This window comes from Solanum dulcamara, chromosome 4, assembly GCF_947179165.1.
Source record: "Solanum dulcamara chromosome 4, daSolDulc1.2, whole genome shotgun sequence".
In the NCBI taxonomy this organism is placed as follows: domain Eukaryota; kingdom Viridiplantae; phylum Streptophyta; class Magnoliopsida; order Solanales; family Solanaceae; genus Solanum; species Solanum dulcamara.
Genome location: NC_077240.1, coordinates 82019669 through 82045049, shown reverse-complemented (window position 1 = coordinate 82045049; position 25381 = coordinate 82019669). Strand labels below are relative to the sequence as shown.

Genomic DNA, 25381 nt, shown 5'->3' with positions numbered 1-25381 from the left:
AAATCAAACCGTACCAAATCAAAGTCGAACAAACTTGTTTGGTCCCAAGAATTTAGATTTTATTTTTTCAATGAGGAAAATGCTACAGTTGAAAGATCACTAGATTTAGGAGGATGTTAGGTTAGTCAATAGATGATTATCAGTTCAACAACGTAAGGTTGTCAAGTCCTTCACCTTTCTTTTGAATCAAAATAGACGCGACTGATATATTTCGGCCTGGACTTCGTGTTTTGCTTTTCTTGTGTTTAACAATAACTAGTATAATGAGTTAGGAGTTGAGTGTAGTCAATACTAGACGTCTGTTGACTTTCAAACTCAAACTGGGCCAAGTCTTTTAAGTTGTTTAAGTAGGTTTTCTTCCTCAAGAGAGATCAATTGAAATGCTGATGGAGGGGATAATTAGAGTATAGATTGTTGTTCTTGGATGGAATAACTAATTAGAATTCTATTATTTTCTCTTGTCGGGATTTATATAATATACTTTTTAGGTTTAATTTGAACACAAAATGATGATGACTTTCTATACTTAACAATGATTAATCTAGAATTTCAACTTTCATAAGTAGAGCTATTTTCAATTACAAGGGCTGAAAAGTGTAAACCCTTGTTGGAATATCAGGTAGCATTGAACACAATTCAGAAAGAGCATCTATCTATAGTGATAGTAATCCATCACCTCGACTTGAGTCTCCACCACATCAATTTCCTGCCCGCTTGTGGTCACTTTCTAACAGCTACATATATTTACATGTTCAGTGCCAGAAATTCACATCTAAAAACAAGTATTCACAAACGGCTCAAGTGACATAAGCATATCCTTTTTCAATGTATACACTGGAGGATTGATCTTGTGTTTCTCATTTTCCTTTCAAGACAGAGACCAATCTGACGGGAGATGGTTAACATCACAGATGCGGAGAAATACCTTCGTTCACATCAAATTCTGAAATCAGTATAAGGTTTTCCCTTACCGCGCTTCAGAAATAAGCCCAACAATTTGAGCATTGCATAAGGCAGATATACCTTCAACATTCTCCTTGTTTGAGTCTGGTATAAAAAGAAGTTGTGCTTTTACTGATTAGTGTTGAAGTAACATAACTCCAGAATTGGTGTTTTTCTGCACCTCTAGTCAAAAGAGATCAGCATGATTCACCACTTCAAAGTTTTCCGGGCTTTGTGAGAAAAACTTTTCACAGTGAGTTTGTCCGCAAATGTTAATGGGAATTCTTCGTCAGCCTCCTCTCTTTGATCACACCAGGTCTCTGTATCTCTATCATCCTTTGAACTTCCTTCCACAGGTTCACAAGACGAGTAGGAATCCTCCGGTATACCTCGATACAAGTGTTTCAGCATAAAAAGAGCTGTATCGTTATCTCTCCAGTAGTTCCTGGAAAAAGTTAAACCATTTAAAAGTTTTCAATATACCACAGAACAAATGGAAAATCTTGATCAAAAGTTGCCTTAGAGATGAGATTCATGAAGTAATATAGTAAAATGGGTTGGCAAGCAATTTTGACCTGACATGTCTCACCAACAAAACTATCTGCAACGGATTACAAAATGAACCATAGGCAATCTGGATTCGCATCCCATTAGACACGAAATAACCCTAGATGATCTCTTACTATTTTTCTAACCCATGGCAGATAGGTTAGCCGACACCTATACTGGTAGTAGGTAGCAAGTACTCGGTAGATTAGTCGAGATGTGCATAAATTAGTCAGGAGACCAAAGTTGAACCAAAAAAAAATTGGTGTAGACACTACACCATACCGCTTAAAGCAGCAAAACCTAAAATAAAAGTGCTAATTGTAAGGTCAAGTCTGAATTCAGACTTCTTAAAAGCCCTTCAAGTATATGCAGAAGAATGCAACAAATTGACATTTAAATATATGAGACTATTAACAAATCTAAATTTGATAGAGTTGTCTAAGGATGTCGAAAGGCTGGCAAAGATGCAAGTATACCAGGCCTATTTAAAAGAAATGTTGGTTATGACTCAAGAAGCTTTAATAATCTCCAAAAGGAATCAAATGCCAGAGAATCATACAAGATAGGCACCATGAGACCACATTCTCCATGGATAACGAACAAGGGAGAACAAGAAACTAGCACCATTAGAATATGTCAAGGTTTGCTATATACAGAAAGTCACGTGTATGTTTTCGGATTAGCTAACTGCTCAGTTTGTAGGCGTTTGGACATACATTATCATCATTTGTAAATATTCAAATTAATTTCAAACAATGTTTTCTTTACCATTTTGTCCATTATTTCATCTTCAGCTTGAAATAGGGAATTTGAAGTTGAAAAGATGAGTATTTCAAGTGAAATAATAGTGTTCACTCACAAAATTTCCAACTTTTTTCCAAGTAAAATGCATGTCCAGACACATTGACAACTTGCAAAATATTCTTTTTTTATAACTTAAACTTCAAATACTCGTCTTTTCAATCTCAACCAAATATTGTCCAAACAAGGAAAACCAATTTGAATATGCTCTTCTCCAAAAGAGTTTTTTTGGTTAGCTGCATCAAGAAAAATAATTCTGGCGTTATATTCCGCATAACTAATATGACATTTGTTTTGCAACACAACTTAAATTACAAATGTTTTTTCTGTGTAAATAACACAAGATTTGTATCCCTACATTATTACTAAAATCTCTGAACTAGTTCTTGAACTAAACAACTCCTCATTCTCTCGACTTCCAATGTTATGCATTAACTAGTCCAAGAATAGTAGGTAACTAGGATGACAAGGAAGAAAGAACTTCTAGGATAAAATGACCAAACTTTTTGCTCTACCGATTTTTTGATTGAAAAGAATGGTACTTAAACATGCATTTCTTGCCAACAACAAAACCGTCCTGGACAAACTTGCTTCCAGAAAGTTCAACTGACACAGCCAGAAAGCAGGGGAATTCATATTTTTAATGCTTTAATTAATGAGTCTAGAGGGGTTCTCTATTGCATAAAACCTATATTGAGTTACAGAAAAGTCGACTACGACAAGGAAAGATTTGACGGAGTTCCCTAACAAGAGGAGACTTGTAGAGAGAAGTAGTGGAAAATCCAATGAAAAGGGACCTTGAGTAGTGGAGTAAGTTGACACTGGTTGAACTACCATAACCATTAAGCACTTCTGTCTCTGAATTACTTAGTTCAGACTCCTCCATAATTTCTGTCATTTTGCATATTATACAAGTCTTACAACTACAACAACATACACAGTGAAATCTCACAAATTGGATATGGGGAAGGTAGAGTGTACGCAGACCTTACCCCTACCTCGTGGAAGTAGACAGGCTGTTTCCAAAGTCTTACAGTATGAAAAGACACTATGAACACAAAGGATTTTTGTCATTGAAACACTTCAGATCACCACCATTTTCTTCATTTGCACAAGAGAGCTTTTTGGGTAAATAAGCCTTCCAATCATTATTTAGGGGAGACATGAAATTGGCATAATAAACCCTCTTAAATTGATAAGGATACTTACGTGTGCGCTCCAAGGGTTGAAATGTATGCATGCCGAAATGTTTTATCCTACAATAAAAAAAGAAATAAGAACAAAAGGCAACTGCGACTGGTGAGTATAAAATATATAAACTCATCCATGGACATTGTCAGCTGCCTGGTGTTAAAAGGAACACATAGGAAGAACCTAATGATTTGTATAACATATATACACACAAAAAATCATGTGGATTTCAGAAAGGAAAAAAACTTTTGATCCAGTTAGCTGGACATTAGAACTTAAGTTCGCAACATGGACAGACAGTAAAGCAAAAAATATGAATAGTAGACGGTGGAATGCCTCATGCTTGTAAACTTTTGAAACTTAATTCCTTACAGTAATCCTAATTTTTTAAAGCTTTTAAAATTATTGAAAAGCTTCTTTTGATGATCTTTGTCTAATGATTAGTATGAGAACAGGAGGTCGTACTTCCATTTTGTGCATAATGTAAAAGTTAAGAAATCAGTTTCCTAACACATGCTGAAAGAAGATGGTGGAATTCTTCTGTCATAGATTTTATGCCCTCAAGCCAACCACGAATGCTATTAATCATGACCAAAACCTTCCTCCGCCGGGGAACACGTGAAACTCTCTGTTTTGGGTGAAAAGTAATTGTAGAGGAAACCCTCCTTACTCTCCAATCTTGCCCATTACCGATGGGGATTTAATCGATGGAAATGATCGGCATTAATGGTAAGAGATTTTACATGCTTTTTTATAGATGGAAATTTATATTTCCACCTTGTTTTGTCATCAATGGTTAAAATGTATAAGACCCATTAGACCTGATTTCCTGATTATTATTTTTTTGAAAATGTATAGACCCATGAAAAAGTCTGGTGAAGAAAGGTGAAATTTTTTTGAAAAAAGAGAGAAAAAACATAATTTAAGCTTTCCACGCACTCAAATGTTAGTGGAAAACAAACAATATGCCATGTCAACGCAAGGTGTACTTGAGACACCTTTGTAAAGTGAGGTATTTAAATGGTCACTAAGAAAGTTGAGGTGTCTAACTAGCAGTTCGCGCCAAGTTTAAGGGGCTATCTATGTACTGAATAACATCAATTTGTATACTGAACAAGCACCCACATACATACAAACATCTAATGACTAGAACAGCTACAGGAAAACAATGAAAGGGTAGAAAGAGCAAGAAGAATAGCCATGTAACACAGAAGATTAAGCCTTCAATTGCAGAAGAAACTGGGAAGATATCACGTAAATAGAACAACTGTTTCAAGGTCTACTGGTGAATGAACGTACTTGTAAAACATGATCTACTCGACCATCTTCACTTCCAGTTAATCTCTCCATCATAATTGAGCCATATGACCTCTCTTCTATCTCCTGAGACTCTTGGGTAACCTCTGCAAGAAAGTGACATAATTACCTAGAAAGATAGGAAGGTAAAACGGTGTTTGGTGGGGTGGGGGGAGAGGCTCCAGCTTGATTTATAGCTGATAGCTTCTGTCACAGAGAAAAGAGGTGAACTTTTAAAATCTAAAGTGGAAGAAAGCACTCGAAAAAGAAATGCTTGCTTTTATTACCATCTTCGCCATCCTTGTCTCTTGATTGACAAAGAGTAATCACCTTTACCTAATCACAAAGCGTCATTAATATCCATAACTCATTGGCATCATGAGACCTAATTGAAAACCATAAAATAATCACAAAAATTAAGGCTAAACACTAAAACAAGCAAATCTACCCATCTTCTGTAAATGACTTTTGAATGACATATGAAGTTCACGCCACACCAACCAAATAAGAAGGAAAATATGGAACCTTAATCCCCACAAAGAAATGATGATAATCCAGGATTTGAAGTTTCGAACTTGTGAAAGAACATACATGTCATCAAAAATAGTTAGATGAAGAGGACACGTTTCCAGCATGATAATTGAAAGGAGAACATCAGGTTATAGAAGCATAACACAAGTCGTTCAATTCATGGTTTATAAACCAAAACAAACAATTATTTTCCATGTCAAGCGATCTGTTCAGCAGGGATCTCAACTTTAACCAGCTGTTTGTTATAATGTTAAAAGACCATGTACAGATCTATACTTCAAACAGCTGTTCTCTGATTTTGCTAAGGTCATTTAAAATCCAATCAGCAAGTTTCATTTGTAATAAGCCGAATAATTTATTCTTCATTTGTCTATCTTTGCAAGATTACAGGATAACAAACTTCCTAATGAGTGATATCAAATCTTATCATCTCAATTACAAACATACCACCCTTTTGTGCATGTAATGTCACATCAACAAATAGGGAGAAAACACACCTTTACAGTATTTATATTGTTCACAAAAGCATGTGAACGCAAAGATACTTCTTCTTTAAATTCCTGCACCAAGTAGTATCAGGATGCACATTAATAAAGATGGTGGAAGGAACCTAGCACATTAATCACGTAACTATGGAGACCTTACCTGAAAACCAATATGCAGTCGTTTCCCCCCTCTGTGGTAGGGTATAATGACGGGGCGTTTGTTGAGATATTCTTTACAGACGAGTGGTTCTATTCTGAAGTAGGAGACAAGCATGCATGAGCTTGTATAACAAAAAAGATGACAAAGTAGCAACAATAACAACAATTAAACCTGTATGCCACTGGATCAAAAGGGTGGAAAATGTTGAACATTTGTCGACAAGCTGGCATCTCTTCAACTATATTATCCTCTTCCCAGTATTCTTTCCCCTTGCCTGTCATACCAGGATAAAACAGAACATAAGAAATGATAACTAAGTGAAACAGATGAACCACCATCTTTAACAGAGAGAAGAAAGAGAACTGCCATATTTCAAACACCCATGAGTTGCCTAGAACCAAAAAAAACATATGAATTAAACCCTTATAAAGTAAACATCAAAAGGCAACAGTCACCGCCAACATACAGAGTTTATAGCATCCATAGGATTCTTGGGAACTTGCAGAACTAAAGGCAACATAATGCACCAGGAGGATTTGATAAACATTTTTTAAAAATTTAATTTGACAAACATTTATTTACTGCTACTGAAGTAAAAAGAAAATCTTTCGGCTGAGTGATATATAAAGATTAGGTTTATACTGCAGAAAGTCAGCAGATTTGATAGTAGCTAAAGTATACTTATTAGATCTATGGAAACAAACATTAGATGTCTATTCAAGCAAACAGACAACAATCTTACAGGCTTATGGCAAAATATTCAAGAGATTTCACAAAAGTACAAAGTATACCCACCCACCCACTGCCTCCACAAGATTCAGAGGAAAAATAAGCAATGTCATCAACATGCACTTAAATATCGACAGTAGAAGAATTACCAATCCCAATACGAACATTGCGGAGGGAAAGAAAAACACCAAGAGGGGATCCGGCAGCGAAAAATGTATCAACCTTTTTATGAAAGAACCAAAGAATAAACAGTCAAAGTTAGAAGATGTCTTGGAGTATCCAACAAATGGAGAATAATCACGAGAACTAAAGGTCAAATTATCAAAAGCCAGTTAATGCATTCAAAGAAAATTGTTAATCATACTATACTTAAAAGGATATTGAATATTGATAGTCTTGTACTAAAAAATGATGAAAGCATAATACAAGCATTTAGAGAGATGAAGATTTCTATAAGGCCAATGACTTTCTTCTAGGAGTTTCTAAAGAACATTGAAAGTCCCGCTCCAACATCCAACTAGGGGTGTTCACGGGTCGGTTTGGTTCGGTATTGGACAAAACCAAAACCAAACCAATTTAACCGGCTTTAAAATTATTAAAACCAAACCAATTAAAATATACATACATCAGTTTGGTTGTTGTCGGTTTTGGTTTGGTTTGGTTCGATTATTCGGTTATTAACCATACACAAAAATAAAAGAAAAGATTCATTCAAAAGAGAAGAAAAGATAATAATAATTCATTCATAAAAAATAAATTGTCTTCGTGCCATTTTGGATCTTATAATTCTTATATTAGAAATTTAATTATGTTTAACTTCCTGCTTAACAACATAAACTTACTGAATAATGCATAAGCTAATGATATGGATGTACAAATAAAATACGTATTAAACCTTACTATTTTAAATTAGTGTGCTATATTTTTTGCATGAAAAAATATTCATAAAACATAATATATTATGTATAATTATAAAAAAAATATGTATATAATTTGTCGATTCGGTTCGGTTATTTCTTCGGGTTTTTTTAACAAAACCAAAACCAAACCAAATATTATTGGTTTTTAAAAATGTAAAACCAAACCAAATAAAAAATCGATTTATTTGATCGGTTTGGTTTGGTTTTTCGGTTTGGATCAGTTTTTACCCAAACCGTGAACACTCCTACATCCAACCAAGACTTGCCCAAACACACCCAGAAAATAGTAGCATCTTACAAAGGAGAAGTATTACCTTAAATTTCAACTTTGTGTATCTTAATTGCGGGGTATAACTCTTTGCTGAATCACTTTCCTCAGGAGTAGATTGATTTCTTGTAGCTGAATTTGTTCCTCCATTTTCTGCTTCCATTACACATCCCATCCCAAAAGAAACTTATAAGGACCATTTACTTTGATACTCAATAAAAATGCTATTAGTTAGGGGAATTTAAAAACTAAGCTCCATAAATGGTTATTTATTTGTCTAGCTGTACCTTCTTTTACACACTCAGATTCTAATTCTTGGATTTTTGCTCTCAGCATATCAATCTGGACCAGTCTCATTGATGGAGAAAATTAAGTCGACAGAAAATATTTTTAAAAATGAAAAAATGCATGCAGAATATGACATGTCACTACCTCTTCCCTCAGGGAATTGATTGTTGTGTCTTTCTCACATTCAGATACTCCCTCATCGATCTTTTGATTAAACTCAACAATTCCATCTTCCACATTCTCGGCATCATTTATAGTGTTTCTCTCATCAGTAGTAGGAGTTTCACGAGAATTTTCATTTGCTGAGGAATCATTATGTTGCCTGAAACCATCGGTTGCAACTGGTTCGTCTGAGTCTGATGAAGCAGGAGGGCCCACAGGATGACAAAAATCTTCAGTATGATCTTCCACAGACTCCGACGAATTTGGTTCTACATTCATTTTGTCTTTATCTGACAGTTTACTCTTATTTTCCTCCCTAATATAAGTTTTATCATCTGAACTAAAGGCAAAGTTTTGGTCTAAAGATAAGTTGCTCTGATCCTGCTGAGACAATTCATTCTCATTCTGTTCTTTGTACATCCACTCCATGGGAAAAGGTGAGGACAGTGTTATTTGGTGGCATAGGATATCATATGACAAAACGCTCCCAAGGGAATGACCATACAAGGAAACCTGAATATTTTACAAAACTTTAGTATGTATCTTTAATCTGAATTGTAAACATCAAGTTCATAGAGAAATAAGAAGGAAACTTTGCATATTCAGTTATATCTTTATACCTTTCCACTATAACCGGGATTCCTCTTAAGAAACTTCAAGTATAACATATTCAACTGGTTGGAGACCTGAATATGGAATAAACAATTAGCTCTAAACACTAATGGAAATTTTTTCTATTGATTTCTGCCGAAGACAGTTAAAGGTAGGCAATTGATAGACCATAATGAAGTGCCAATGCATATCATATGAAGCAAAGACAAAGTGATGGGTGAATTTGCTAAAATGAATAAACAGAATGACCTTGAAGAAGAGGACAATAACAACTATGCCTCAACCCATAGGAAATTGTGGTCAAGTTACATGAATTCTCAACTCCATTCCCAATATTCAATAGTTTGGATTTCATTAGTACTGTAGGTTTTCTATTATTTCTACTGACATATAAATCTCTAAACTAAATGGATATCCTAGTAAATGTTGAACTTTAAGCATATAAACATGACTAAGCTTTAATTCCAACTAGTAGGTATTGCCTTTATGGGTATCGCTTCCATTGTGTTCTATGTTCTGCTGAATGTGTATGGATTGCAAGAGATTGTAGGTTTTCTTAGACTGCTGTCTTCAATGTAAATCCCTGTGTTGCACCTTCAATCATCATGGTTACAGACCCATAGATCGGTGCATTTGGAGATATTCATAAGTGTGCATTTGGAGGTATTCATAAGTATTAACAACAACAACAACAACAACAACCCAGTGAAATCCCACAACATGGGGTCTGGGGAGGGTAGAATGTACGCAGACCTTACTCCTACCAAGGTAGGACGGCTGTTTCCTGGAGACCCTCGGCTCAGTAAAAGCATAAATGCATAAAAAATGTTAGATAAGAATAGGAAATTAAAAGCTTTATGAGAAAAACAACAAACAAATAACGAATAGATAACAAATAAATACAAATAAATAAATACAAATAACAAATAACGATTAAATAAATAATGATAGCATCACAGGTAAAATAGAGTAATCAAAGCATAGAAAGTAATAAATAATAACAGAAATAACAGAAATCAGAAGTCACAGCGCAAGAGATCGTAATGCACTACTACGCCTATGAATAGAGAAGAATAACGAGACTATGAACTAGCATTCTACCCTAATGTGGGTCCTCCACACTCTCCTATCTAAGGTCATGTCCTCCGTAAGCTGTAACTGTGTCATGTCCTGTCTAATCACCTCTCCCCAATACTTCTTGGGCCTACCCCTACCTCTTCTGTAACCATCCATGGCCAGCCTCTCACACCTCCGCACTGGGGCATCTATGTCTTTCCTCTTCACATGTCCATATCATCTCAGTCGCATTTCCCGCATCTTGTCTTTCATCGAGGCTACTCCTACCTTGTCCCGAATAGCCTCATTTCTAATTCTGTCGCTCCTGGTGTGCCCACACATCCATCTCAGCATTCTCATCTCAGCAACTTTCATCTTTTGAATGTGAGAAATCTTAACTGGCCAACACTCCACCCCATACAGCATAGCCGGTCTAACCACCACTTTGTAGAACTTGCCCTTAAGTTTTGGTGGCACATTCTTGTCACATAGCACTCCGGAAGCGAGCCTCCATTTCATCCACCCTACCTCAATACGATGTGTGACATCATCGTCAATCTCCCCGCTGCCTTGCATGATAGACCCAAGATACTTGCAACTACTTCTCTTTTGGATGACCTGAGCACCAAGCCTAACTTCAACATCAACCTCCTGAGGTGTCTCACTGAACTTGCACTCTAAGTACTCTGTCTTTGTCCTACTCAACTTAAACCCTTTAGACTCCAAGGTATGTCTCCAATCCTCCAGCTTAGCGTTAACTCCGCGGCGAGTCTCATCGATCAGGACTATGTCATCCGCGAAAAGCATACACCATGGCACCGCATCTTGAATTTGTCGCGTCAATCCGTCTATCACTAAGGCAAATAAAAAAGGACTAAGAGCTGATCCTTGATGCAACCCCATCACCACTGGAAAGTGCTCTGAGTCCCCTCCTACTGTCCTTACCCTGGTTTTGGCTCCCTCGTACATGTCCTTGATCACCCTAATGTATGCCACAGGTACACCTTTAGCCTCCAAACATGTCCATAGTATTTCTCTTGGGACTTTATCATAAGCCTTTCCTAGGTCGATGAATACCATATGCAAGTCCCTCTTCCTCTCCCTATGCTGCTCCACTAGTCTCCTCATAAGATGGATGGCTTCTGTAGTTGAGCGTCCCGACATAAATCCAAACTGGTTCTCTGAAATAGACACGTCTCTCCTCACCCTCATAAGTATTAAAGCCAATTATTAATATGACACCTAAATCAACGGTAAATGAATAGAAAACAAAATAATTCAGAAAACATAATACGATGCCCTTCAAATCAAGTTGAATAAACCTTTTGCAGAAAGTCATGCAGTTCACCTGAACATACCTTAAGTCACACAGGAAGCTAATTGTATCACTATCCCTACGCTTTAGTCATTGTTATTTGGTAAAATTGGTTGAATAATTTGTAATGCCTTTAGTTTGTTCCACTAGATGTCATTGTTGCTTTGATAAGCAGAATCTTCGACCACTGAAGTTATAATAGAATACCTTGGTTTTTTCACACATAAATTTCTAGTCCAGCATTATACTCTATCCTGCATGCCTAGTGCCCATTCAGTTCTCTTAGAAACAACATTATTAGTGTAACTCAAATTTTCTCAAACTAGGTAACGCTATGATTTGTAGTTATTCCTTAAACACTTTAAAATAGGTTAAGTTGTAGTTTTTTAAAGTGAATTACATGGGTATGATTTCAATCTAATAAGGAACTATTTCTTTGCAATATTATAATAGATTCAGCAGTTCAAGCCTTGGAAACAGCCTCTGGCAGAAATGCAAGGTAAGGCTGCGTATAATAGACCCTTATGGTCGGGCCCTTCCCCGAAACCTGCGCATAGCGGGAGCTTTAGTGCACCGGGTTGCCCTTTTTATTATAATAGATTCAGCACTAGTTATGTGGTATATGAGGATCATGAAAAAAAAATACAAATGCTATTGAGTTACCAGTTTCATTAAAAAAAAAAAAAGATGCTACTGAGCTTATCTTTTCCATCACAGGAAAAATTTAGGAAAACTCGACATACATAACACATTCAAAGACAACAGGGATTCCTAGAATCGCAATTCATTACAGTTACAAGCTCATAAGAATACACGGTTATTTTTCTAAAAATTAGGTTATGTGAACCACTTGGTTCACAGATCAACAGCCAGGAGATAATTCCATGACTTGGAAGTGGAAGAGATGCTAGAGTTTTTGGACAAAATTCAAAATATTCAGATACAGCAGCTGGAGAAAGACGGGTTGATATGGGGAAATAGAGGTAAAGAAAGCTGCACAGTCAAGGAGTGGCATATAAGTAAATGGTTAATAGAAGCAATATCATTGAAGATTGACCGTGGAAATTGATATTGAGAACAAAATCTCCAACCCAGGTATGTTTTATCTGGCTGGCAGCTCAAGGTGAAGATATAGACCATCTAATTGTGCATTTTATAGTAGCAAGGACCTTGTCGAATCTGTTGAACAGTATCTTTGGTACAAGCTGGGTAATGCCTAGGAGCTTGAAGGAAGTTTTGGTTATTTGGAATGGATTCAAAGTAAGGAAATCTACTAGGGACATTTGGAAGATGATACCACGGTGGATTTTATGGAGCATATGGAAGGAGTGAAACCAGAGATGCTTTGAAGGCATTTCAACTTCCATACACACACTTAATGTAGATGTTTTCAAAACCTTTTTGCTTGGAGTAATTTTTCTGATCTTTTGTATTTTGTTAGCTCTAGTTCCAGGAGCATTTAGAAGGAGAGCCAAGGAGATGTGCTCTGTAGGAGTTACATTATCCTTTTGTCAATCACATCCCCTGGATGATTGGTTAATGAAATCCTACTTTACTTAGCCCCCCCCCCCCAAAAAAAAATAATAACACCAATTTGAGATAATAGTGCATTCTATCAACAACCAAAAATCTAATTAGAAAGGTAACCGCATAGGGTGCTTGGCCATATAGCCATACACCACATTACAGAGAAGTATAAATTTCCACTTAGTTACCTCTCCGTGTTCCATAGAGCTATAAAAACAATGTGAATTACGACCTCTCATTCTCCGGAGTCAAAAGAGTTTGGGCAATGGAAGTAAAGGGTTTGTAAGTTGAACATTGTTTTATCAGTAAAAATAAATTTTATTAAATAACAGATAGTACCAAGCTGGTACTGCAGTAATACAGAAATTAACTGGACATAGATTCCTCAAAGCTGAAGAGAATCCAAGAAATCCAACAAAACATTAGTTCCAAAATCAAAAGTGCAACTTGAACATTTGACTAGAAGAAACCAGGAAGCAAAGCAAACACAACAGCTGAGCAAAATCAGGAAGAAGAAAGGAAAGAGGGGAAAACTTGAACTGGAGAAAGCATATTAGAAGTACCGAGTCAATAATAGCCTGGCAGTAAATGGGGCTCATGTAATACAGCACATCATGCACTGTTGCACTCAACAGTTCGCGCAATCCCCGCACACCATCTAAAGTACATCGTTCGACTGCAGCCTCACCACTAAGCTTTAAGCCCTTCCTCCACTGGTGGTACCAACAGTTGAAACATAACAAAAAATTGGCGTTAATTCACAAGCACAAATCAACAGGAAAGGATCAAGGGACAGACCAATGAAGAAGAAAACCCCAAAATATCACACGACAGGAATGCAAAAGATATAACACTTAAACATGCCAAGGGACAAAGGGGAAAAAGACGTGACTTTAATAAACAAGATAATGGTTTAATCGAAAGAATATAACAGCAAATTTTAGAGCTGCATTAAGGTGATAACTGGAAATAGTTTCATCGAGCACCACTAAGCATAAACAATGTAAATTCAAATACAGACGGCAGTGATTATACCTACTTGGTACCCTCGCTTTGGCCTACTCTACTTTTGCATCTTATGATCTCGAGGAGGACCCTTAAGCAGAGGGTGGATCACTTGTGGTCTCAGATTGCTAGGCCATAGATCACATGTCCAATAGATGATTTTACTTACTAATTTTAGATGCTTCTAGTGTTCATCATTATTATCAACATTTTCTACAAACCCTTCTGTTGCAATTACAGTAATAAATGACACTCTGATCAAGTAAGCATACATGTGCTACAAAAGGACAGGATTCTCTGTTTCAGTGTAAAGATTTTGGTAAAACTTGATAATCTCTCCTTTGATCTCTGATGGTTCATCTAAGGTAATCCCGTTAATAACAAACTTATCAATGGTATTACACCTTTTGTGACAGTTTGAGGTTCTATGAAAGAATTTGGTGCTTCTGTCCTCTTCTTTAAGCCACAAAGCCCTTGATCTTTGTCTCCAGGCCACTTCCTCCTTTTTTGCATTTTCCTCAAACTTCACTGTCAGGGCAACCCTTCAAGTAAGCATCATCATCTGCCAGTAACCTATGGTCTTGAATCTCTTCTAACTCAGTCAATTGACTAAGTATACTTTGTTTCTGCAATTCCAGATTGCCCTGTATAGTTTTGCTCCAATCCTTGAGTTCCCCTTTCAGAACCTGCAACTTAAAAGCTAAAATGAAATCTAGCCTGCCTTCACATATGCTAGAGTTCCACCACACTTTGACTCTATCTTTGAAGTTCTCTGTATGGAGCCACCAATTTTCAAATTTGAACTAAGAATTTGACCTCTCCCAATTGTCACAGCAAATATGGCTACCCGGCGAACATGAGGTCCCACTCACTATTCATGGCCAGACTTCAAGAACTAAAGCACAATGGTCAGAAGTATCTCTCTGTAGTACTGACTGCTTGATGTTCCTAAAGGAAGCTTCCCACTCTTCTGAAATCAAAAATCTATCAAGTCTTGCAGCAACGTAATGGCCTTCCCCTTTTATCCATGTATACTTGCAACCTGCCAACGGTATATCCTCCAGCCCGATCTCCTCTATGAATTCAGAAAAATCAACCATAGCTTTGTTGAATTTAGTACAGTTCTTCAAAAATGGAAATCTAACTGTGTTGAAGTTTCCAGCAATCACCCAAGGCCCATTAAAAAGGCTTCTAACTGCCCCCAGTTCCAGCCACACCTCTTCCCTCTCCATCCTGACATCTGGATAAATGCCAACAAAAATCCTGAGTTTTACCTAAGAATTTTGCAGGTGATACAGTAAGAACCCACCTCACATATCTTTCCCTCTCGTAGTAATATAATTCCCCCTCTGGTACCACTGGCCTCCAATTGTGCATACTTCACCTGCCTATTTGCCCATAATTAGATAATCTCCCTAATGTCACCTTCCAACTTTGATTCTTGAAAGCAATGGACATCTGCTTTCAAATTGTTCACCACATTTTTTTATCATCAGCCTCTTTCTTGGATCATTAATGTCCCTCACACATTAACCTTCATTGACTTGATTAATCCATGTATCATTAATATTTGCCTTCTTATTCAATCTTTTATCCCATATAACTTATAGAAGTATTATTAATGAGGAAACAAAAAAGATTACCAAATGTTGATTTTTATGTGAATGAAATATCTTCAAATCCTAACCAAATACTGTATAAGCCAATGTTGAGTTTTATGTGGAGATTATATCTCCTAAAACCTCAACCAAATGACCCCTAATGCATTCATAACAAGGTATACCAAATTAAGAAATGTAACAGATCAACTATGAAAGTATTACCTGGCATGGGATGAAGAGAACTCTCTGAGTGCCACGTTGGTACGAGGTCAAGTGTCGTTCAGCGAGGATTGACGTGATATGGTGGAAGTCACTAACATCATCCACAAGATTTGATTTTTCCAACCTTTGACCAATACCGTGAACCATGAAAACCAGATGTCGAACAGGGACCTATGCACAACAGTATCAAGTTACACAGGTTGCAGTACAAAGCTATCATAGAAGTTAAAAAGAGACCATTTTACATATGGATGTCAAAAGTGATTAAACAAGTTATTCCTGAACTCTAAAGAACATGGACAGAGACATATCATGCAGATAAAACCACCTCAACGAGTTGGACAAGATTAGTTCGTCCAGATAAGGATTATTAATCCTTTTTAGAAATCGATTGTATGCCGTCTTATACATATGCGAGGAATGTAATCAAAAAGGAAGGAAAACGGATTCTTCTCTCTTTTATCACTTAGGAGTTGTGTGAGATGGCAGTTTTGAATGAGAGAGAAGTGTGGAATCCTCTTTTCAAATCTGATTTTTCCACTCCCCTCGTTGCTTTTCATTGTGTTACTTCAAAAGTAGCAGCTTTAGCTTCAGCCACTCATTTTCGATCATCCTTTTCACTCTCTGTGCACATAAACTACCATCATTGTCAATCAAAAGATAATTCGAATATGTGCACATAGATGGAGAGATAGGAAAAGGACAAAGCATGAGGTCGTATAAAGAGGTTCAACTAGCTAAAAAAATAAATGCAGAAACCTTTATGGCTAAAAGAACTTTTGCTTCTGTATTCAGTTCCCTGTATAGCATTCTCTCCTTGAAGGGAAATAACTGATGTAAAAAAAAATGGCAGGGGATTAAAATAGATCATGCAGCTTTTATGTTATAAGCACAGTGCGCCAACATATCCATAGAGCTTGTTATGGTGTAGGATGAGATAAGGGTTTGTGTTAGTGGTGCAAGATAACATGCATCAGTCAATTTATATATTACTGAGCATACTGCAACTATGATCATCGTCCATATCAATACAGAGTTAGTTGTTAACTCTTACTTGTTAGATTTAATTTGATTAGTAGGATATGATTAGGATTTTGAAATTACACACTTACCATGTTGTGTACATTTGTAGTTACTAGAAGGAATATGCAAGCTTCTCTATCTCATTTTTCTTTTTCTTTCTCTTTCTCTACCTGTCGAGACTCCCAACACTTCCCTTGCTACAACCCTAATACAACTAGCCATCCTATCCCACATAGTGTTCGCATCCCCACTACTATCCCAAGCCCCCATATCCTTCAATTTCCCTCCCATCTCCAGGGCGCTAGCCGTGGTCAAACTCCCCCATCTGATCCTAGGTCGATCATTCCCGACTCTCTTCTTCCTCGTCATCTTAATTCCTAAATCCATCACCAAGAGCTTATGTCGGATCGTAAGGTTGTCGATCGGAATGACCTTACAGTCTTTGCACAGACCTTTATCATCCTTTCTAAAAAGTAAAAAATCTATCTGAGTCTTAGCCACCGCACTCCGGAAGGTTACCAAGTGGTCCTCCTTCTTTGGGAAACTCGAATTGGCTATCACCAACCCAAAAGCTCTTGCGAAATCCAAAAGTGAAACTCCTCCTCCATTTCTATCCCCGAAGCCAAAGCCTCCATGCACATCATCATAACCTCCCGAAATAGACCTGATGTGCCCATTGAAATCCCCTCCCACGAAAAGCTTCTCAGTAGGCGGTATGCCTCCCACTAACTCGTTCAAATCCTCCCAAAAGCGCCTCTTATCCTCCTCGCCTAAGCCCGCTTGCGGCGAATAAGTACTAATAATGTTCAACGTGATCCCTTCAACGACCAACTTAATCGACATCATCCTATCAGTGACTCTCCTAACCTCCACCACCTGATCCCTTAAATTACTGTCTACTAAAATGCCTACCCCATTCCTATACTTCGATCTACCAGAGAACCAAAACTTATACCCGTCTACCTCCTTAGCTTTAGAACCTACCCATTTGGTCTCTTGTACACAAGCTATATTAATCTTCCTCTTCTTTAGAATCTTAACTAGCTCTATGGATTTTCCTGTCAACGTCCCAATGTTCCAAGAACCTACTCTCAGTCTAGACGATTCTTTAACTCACTTACCCCTCCTTACCCTCGTCCCCGTCCCCGTCCCCGTCCCCGTCCCCATCCCTGAGCGTGAACATGACCCTAGTCTACCATCACTATCCAAAGCCACGAAAACGCTCTATGGAGTACTGTTCACTTCGGAGTTACTATTCACGTTAGAGTTACTGTCCACGTCGGCTTGCCAAGATGCTGTTCACAACGACCTTTGGTTTGTGTGGGTAGCAGATTTTGGGTTGAACGAATCTTTGGGCTAAAAACCCAAAAATGATAGCATTTAATGAAGCAATATTTCGTTGAGGAATTTCATCGAACACCTTCAAGACACTGTCCACGGTGCTTGAGATGTCTTCAATTGTATGTGTTTATGTTGTTATACCTCTTTGTTTTTCAAAACTCTTTATAGTTTGTTCCTTTGAAATTTAGTACAAATAACACTTTTCCGCGTGCGAAGAATTAAAGGAAGAAAAGAAAATTGGAGCCAAATACTACACAGAAGTACATGGAAGATCTAAAATCAGTTACAGATGTTTTAGATTCCTTGTAAATTTTGCTATAGGATTGAAGATCTTCCTGCTACTCTCCACAAGTGTATTTAGGAACCTGTAACATATTGTGGCAGGTTCTGATTTTTTTGGGGAATTGAATACAAGTTATTACCTTCTCAAAAAAAAAAAAAAGACAGGTACAGCATCTAATGCAAGCCTACATGATGGTTTCATTTTTTAAGGTCAAGACAAGACAAGTATCCTCATGTTCATATATCATTTGCTTGATGAGTGATAGAAGTAGAACACATACACTCACATAGTAAACAAGAAGCACTTGGCCTACCTGTGAGCAGTAATCATCCATTTCTTCCTCCTTTTGTTGACGTAACTCGTCCTAAAAGAAACAGATACATGAGTGCAATTTCATCAAGGAGGAACAAGAGAAAACGGATTAAATCCTAAAAAATCAAGCCCCCTTTTGGACCAAAAGCCAGTCTTCACTCTTAATCATCTTTATAGCCGAAGACATATAAACAACTTCCTTATTGTGAAGAAATGGACCTTGGCCCTAACTCAACCTCAATAGCTATCTCATGAAGGAAGGATTGCCGATCCAAGACTATATAAGGAGACCATATGAGGTCTGCCCCTCTATGCCCACTTAACGAAAGAGGACGCTATGTAGATGAGCACCAAGAGATCATCAGTAAAAAGGAAACCAACACTAGTAAACTTCATATCAGAACAGAGAGAACCAACAGAAGTAGTAAATTTGATAGTAACAAAATGAGTGCCTGTGTTGGTTTCGGGGACTGAGGAAGAGCATATCCACGTCTTAGCTTAACACCATTCCCCCCAAATCCTATAGCACCAGAGAAACCAGAGGCATCAGCATTAAGCCAGGCTTCCCAAGTATCATCTTCTCCAGTGAAAATAGCATACAGCCCCTGCATTTTAGCAAGCAAGTACATCACTAGCAGTACAACCCAAAACGCATATCAACAAAAGCTCCATAAATTCAGAAATTTAATACCGGGCTGAAGCCCTGCATATCAACTCGAGCTGCATAGAGCCCTGATGGCTGAAAGGTTCTTCTATGCCAAACCTGTGGCAGCAATCCAAGACTCATCAACTATTACTACGGAATTCTGAATTATCCACAAAAAAAATGAGGAGCATAAAACATTAAATAAAAAAGAAATGCTCAATTGGATTAGCAAACAAACAGATAACAAGGTAAAATTTTCAAATGCGTTTTATTTTTGACTGTAAGTAGTAGGAGTCCAGCATCTGCCACATGCTGTCATATATTCCTTAACAGAACATGTAGAAAAATAAAAACGATAAAACCAATTACATAGAAATCTTTGCAGTCAACATATCAAAAGTGCCACTCTTAGTGCTGCCCAATACCTTACTGCGATACGCAAACTCCAACTGCTCAGCAACATCTTCACGTAGTGGAAGCCAATCCAGACCCCCTTTACGAGCAAACCAGTGACCTCTTAAGACACGACGATTTTCTCCATTCCAGTAAACAGGAAAACAGTGCCTCTTCACCAAATCTACCTGCAGAGATGATGAAATCATAAGTCATTATTCAGGAATTTATTTTCTGATTGTTCCAGTTAATCTCGTATGCAGATCTTGAAACCAAATTAGCAAACCAGATAAGATTCCTAGGCAAGAATCACATAGTCCATACTACATCATTCACAATTTACAGATATCACATGTTCTACCCTAAGATCTTTGCCATGGGCGAATATCTTTATAAATTGTCTTAACCCTCTCCTCTTAGTAGGTCTATATTCTGTACTGGTTCTTTTTTTGTTTCACGAGTCATTATGACAGTACAAAAGGTAAGTACTCTTCCTTGATGGACTAACAGGGAGTAACAAACATTCATCAAAAGAGAGTGAAATGGACAAAGGATACCTCATAGAGGCCACCCTTAACAGGGACCCCAACTCTTTCTTCTTCAACCAAATCTTCACCTGCTTGAGAGCTCTCCGGAGAAGATATTTCTGATGCAGGATTGAATCTATTTGGTGCCCCCTTTGGGCCCTCACTGCAATCTGCATACTCTTTCCACCAACAAGAAAGCAACTCGTCCTCTCTCTGCACAGGGCAAACTAATTAATACCACAGATATCAATATACAATATTGCACATGATGTCCTTTTTGCTTCCCTTTTCCGGACAGTACATGATGACCATTTTTATACAAAAACTTAAACTTAGCTCTTTATCTCATACCAACAACTGTTGTACTAACTGGACCATAGATTAATAATTTACAGATGACAAGTAATCCAAATAAACAAAAGTCTGATCAGAAAACATTACCTGCAAGAAAGAAGCCTCAATTGCAAGAGAATCTCTCAAGCCAAATCTGAAGTAATCACCCTTTCCCACTATTTCTGTTTTGGGGACTGCTGCAGCAGGCTCTGTGCAAAAGTGAAATCCACAAAGGACAACCTAGATTTATACATGAATAAAACAGCTCATGCTCACAGTAATTGACAAATCTATAATATTTGGACTCACAAGTCTAAAGAAAATCTGTAACTTATTGGAGAATTTCTGACTCATGAATACACTTTAAACCAGAAAGTACAACCTGACTCATCAGGAGTAAAGTTTCTGATGGTCTGATGAAATCCTTTGAAGAACACTAAATCTAGGCTTGAAATTGAACTTAATGTTATAGCTGGCTTTTAGAATCCACAATGTTGTTACTCAGAAAGCTTATGTATAATCTTTAGTTCAGACATTTTTTATTTTTAAGCTGCAGAAATCGGGTTCAAAAGGGATGCAACATTTGGAAGACAACAATCCCTCCGAACCATAAAATGAACAGCAAAAGGATACAGCAGAATAAACTAGCAAGTTGCTTTTTCAATTGATTGTTCCCAAGGTAGAATCTCAAAGAGGAAAGATGTCCATGAGTCAAATACTTGGCTATACTCCTTTGAGCCAACAAATTAATGACCACCTACTTCAATTCAATTATGCTTACTGACATATGCTTATCCAAAACTTGGGGGCAGCGATATAAATCCTCTACATCCATTCAGCTTTATTCGAGCTTAATTTGTTTTAATAATCTGTCCTTTAAGGTAAATTAGGGCTTCTCTAAAACTAGGGATTTTTAAGATCTCACATGATACACTGACATACAAGTCTCCCACTAATCTAAAAAGTCTCCTAACAAACATCAGAAAGAATGTAAACAACACAACTAAACCATAATTCCAACTAGTTGGTATTTCCATTGTATTCTGTTCTCACTTCTTTTTCTGTGACAAGGTAAGCAGTTTTATCAAGTAAGTATCAAGAAGTTACTGAAGAAATCCATCATGAGATTACAAAGCTATAGCCAAAAGTGACAACCTGAGAAACTCCAAAAAGTCAAAATTTTGAGATATATCTCAATCATCCTAATCCTACACTAAAAGTATAAGTTCTGTAAACATATACTTCTAACCAGGTAAATATGAAGCCTTTGGTTTTCAAATGATCTCTTATTCCTCTCTAACCAAATAGTCCACATGATGCATAAAAGGAATGGTTTTCAATCTGTTTCAGGCTTCTGCTCACTCTCTGATTCTGCCTTAACTTCCCTGAAAAAATAAAAAAATAAAAAAAGCATGTCCACATCCTACATCTGCTACAAGCACTTCAACATACAGAGAACCAAAAAACAACATGTCACAGCACATGACATGTGGAGCTCACAGTTCAAGCTCACTGATATCAAAGCAGAGAACTCAAACAACTATTAAAGCAGTTTGCAAATATAAATGCCAACATGGGACCTAAAACATTTACAGTTAAGAGTAGAACATACGGTTTACTGCCAAAGGCATCTTGCAGAAGTACCAACGAACATCACCACCATCTGACGGACTTCTAGTCTGAGCAAGGTACTTTTGCCTACCCTCTAAGTGCTCAATCTCATCTGCTAACCTCCTAATATTGGACGGCGTGTTCTTCAACATGTCCGGAGAGGTTTCATCAATCTCACCTTTTGACCCAGAAACAGATGCCATTTCCTCCTCCTCCTCCTCAACCTCAGCCTCACAAAAGTCCAAACACCTCTCTACCGGTCAACTATACCTTCAAAAGAAAAATAGGTATGCAACATCAGCATCAACAAATACAATCTCAGAAATCTCAGTCAAGTGGGTATCAACTCGGAAAAAAATATATAATCTTTTCCCAGCTGAAAAACTTGAGTTTTTCTTTGTTTCTTGAAATTTTTCTGTACAAATTCATCAAAAAAAATGCTCAACTTATTCGAGAGCATGAACAAATCATGCCCATTAACAGATGTCATTACCTCCTCCTCGGCCTCAACCTCGACCTCACAGAAGTGAAAAGTCCAAACACAGTCAACTAATACCAACAAAATAAAAATAGGTATGCAGCATTAGCATAAGCAAACTATAATCTCAGTCAAGTGGGTATCAACTCGGAAAAAAATATATAATCTTTTCCCAGCAGATAAACTTGAGTTTTTCTTTTTTTCTTGAAATTTTTCTATACGAATTCATCAAAAAAAAATGCTCAACTTATTCAAGGGCATGAACAAATCATGCCCATCAACAGATGCCATTACCTCCTCCTCCTGAACCTCACAAAAGTGAAGAGTCCAAACACAGTCAACAAATACCTGCAAAATAAAAACAGATATGCAGCATCAGCATAAGCAAAAATACAATCTCAGAGATATCAATCAAGTGGGTATCAACTCTGAAAAAAAATATAAACTCCTCCAAGCTGAAAATCTTGATTTTTTTCCTTTGTTTTTAAAAATTTTACTTACGAATTCAACAAAACAAATGCTCAATTGATTTTAAGGCATGAATTAAACATACCCATCAACAAAAAATATATTTTTTAGATATTAAAAAATTGGAAATTGGAAATAGGAATTGTTTAATTGAAGATAACATCTTGTTTTGGTATCAAAATTCACCTGAAATGAAGGATTAAAGGGTTTTCTGGAATCTCAGAGAGGAATTTTGTACACTTTTTCGTGTTAATTTTAGAACCTAAACGAGGAAATTGAATCGTGATGAAGAAGGATATTGAATTGTATAGAAAATGAAAAGAACGCTGGAAAGGAAACGAAACAACCAGAAGAATATATTATTTTATGTAATTATTAATTACTTAGAGATTAGTTATTTATGTATTAATAGAATTGCGATATTTGGTTATGAATTATTTTTAATATTTTCTGGAGGAGAATTCTCTCTTCGTTTTTCAATTTAAAAATAATTTATAATGAAATATGATCAAACGTCCACTAGTTATTTATACGGATTTTTAAATTGCAAGCCAACTATTGTATTAAATTTATATATGTGAATAATTTACCTTTTAACTAGCTATTAAATTTGATATTATTTATGCAGAATTTAATACATGCATGAGCCACAGGATCGTTTGGTAAGAATATTAGAAATGCAAAAGGTTTTAATGCATGCATTAGCATAATTAAAGGCACAATTATTCTTTAAAATATTTCAAATCCTCTCCACCGTACTTGTGGATGATATTTTTGTAAACAATTTTTTAAAAAAAAACTATGCAATGCATGTTATTTTTAAAATACATCAAATCAATCACTACATAACTAATAATAATATTACTAATACTCCATATCCAACACTATGTCACGACCCAACCCCGTAGGCCGCGACTGGGGTTCGACCTACACCCCCGTATACATATCTATCGGATGAAGTCAAGTTGAACTAGGAACAATGTGATACTATACATAAGAACCCCAATGGGTCATAACATTTTTATATACATATAGCCTATTTCACTTGTCTCCTGAGAAGTTGCCAGTAGCCATATCATGAAAGGGCACGCAAGCCGACAAGGCTATCATAACATATTAACATTTACAGCATATCATATAGACACAGTTGAACAAAACTTACATATAACACACATACACATGTCTACGGACCTCTAAGAATATCAACGGTATCATACGGCGGGACAGGGCTTCCGCCGTACCCCTGAATACACGAATACATACATCAAAAGATCAATACCAACAGTTTAGGATCCGGTACAATAGAGCACTCCAAAATAGCTAAGCGGAAATTCTAAACTGGTGAAACCTCAAAATGCGTGTCTGTACCTGCGGGCATGAAAGACAGCCCCCCGAAGAGAGGGAGTTAGTACGACATATGTACTAAGTATATAAAGCATAACATATCATAAATGGGACCACATCCGAAATAGAGGTTCACGAGACAAGTAGGATACTCAAGAAATCACTGTACCTGTGCCTTATAAAATAAAATCATGCATGATCATATCATATATCATATCCGGCCCATTATGAACTCGGTGAATCTGTCATGTACATGTATCATCATCAGGTCATCATATAATGCCGAGGAATGTACAGGTCGATCCATATATAATATAGTAATGCTGAGGAACGTACGATATATATATATATATATATATATATATTGTACCCGGCCCTCTAGTGAGGGACTCGGTGAAAGATGTGTTACAGTATGCACGAGCAGAGTAGTGAATAACCATATACAATTTAAATCATCATCTCAGACTCAATAGGATAATCAAAGTGAACCGTCACTTGAAGATCAGGGTAGGAATCATCTCAAGTACCCTCTAAACGTCACTAGGGATCATATCAAATGGAGCCTTAAGAATCATAGACATGTATCAAGATAATGCTAAACAGCTTATGGAATCAGAGACATCTATCGTCGTAAAGTCCTTAGGAATAGGGGCTTATACATCCAATTACTACTCAACATATAAAAGGCTCGAGGGTAGTAGCCCAACTACCTTAAGAGCTTTAACATTTAGAAGTGACTAAGAGTCGTGAATCATACTCGGGGATTATGAATGGAATTATCCTCAAAGCTCAAATCATATCTCACTTATATCTAAGACATGCCAGAAAGAAAGAAGGGATAGGCCTTACATACTTACTACTTTCCTTCATATAGAAGACTTGAGAGGCAATAACTCAATTATTATAGGAGTTCTAACATCAAGAAGTGGATAAGAGGCATGAATCATACTCGGAGCTTTATG

The 25381-nt window shown here is 36.9% G+C and overlaps 1 protein-coding gene across 1 annotated transcript; it reads right to left on the bottom strand.

Moving 5' to 3' along the window:
• Positions 1-536: 536 nt before the first annotated feature.
• LOC129887963 (phospholipase SGR2) lies at positions 537-23403 on the bottom strand. The gene is made up of 23 exons (XM_055963220.1): positions 23262-23403; positions 22902-22955; positions 22131-22399; positions 20627-20727; positions 20216-20398; positions 19691-19846; positions 19311-19382; positions 19072-19224; positions 18621-18671; positions 15661-15831; positions 13396-13545; positions 8943-9008; positions 8305-8835; positions 8160-8214; positions 7919-8025; positions 6834-6906; positions 6127-6229; positions 5956-6049; positions 5808-5870; positions 5067-5115; positions 4783-4886; positions 3502-3548; positions 537-1387 (listed from the first exon to the last, which is right to left on the bottom strand). Exons 3-23 carry the CDS (start codon positions 22330-22332, stop codon positions 1150-1152), a joined length of 2769 nt encoding a protein of 922 aa, XP_055819195.1. The 5' UTR covers positions 22333-22399; positions 22902-22955; positions 23262-23403; the 3' UTR covers positions 537-1149.
• Between the last annotated feature and the right edge of the window lie 1978 nt (positions 23404-25381).

Excerpts from the sequence above, each read along its gene's own strand:
- LOC129887963 (XM_055963220.1), bottom strand. The coding sequence starts at position 22,332 with ATGGCATCTGTTTCTGGGTCAAAAGGTGAGATTGATGAAACCTCTCCG. Across the intron at positions 19,225-19,310 it reads ATATGCAGGGCTTCAGCCCG|GGGCTGTATGCTATTTTCAC; the intron begins GTATTAAATTTC and ends GCTAAAATGCAG. Across the intron at positions 18,672-19,071 it reads AGTCCCCGAAACCAACACAG|GACGAGTTACGTCAACAAAA; the intron begins GCACTCATTTTG and ends TGTTTCTTTTAG.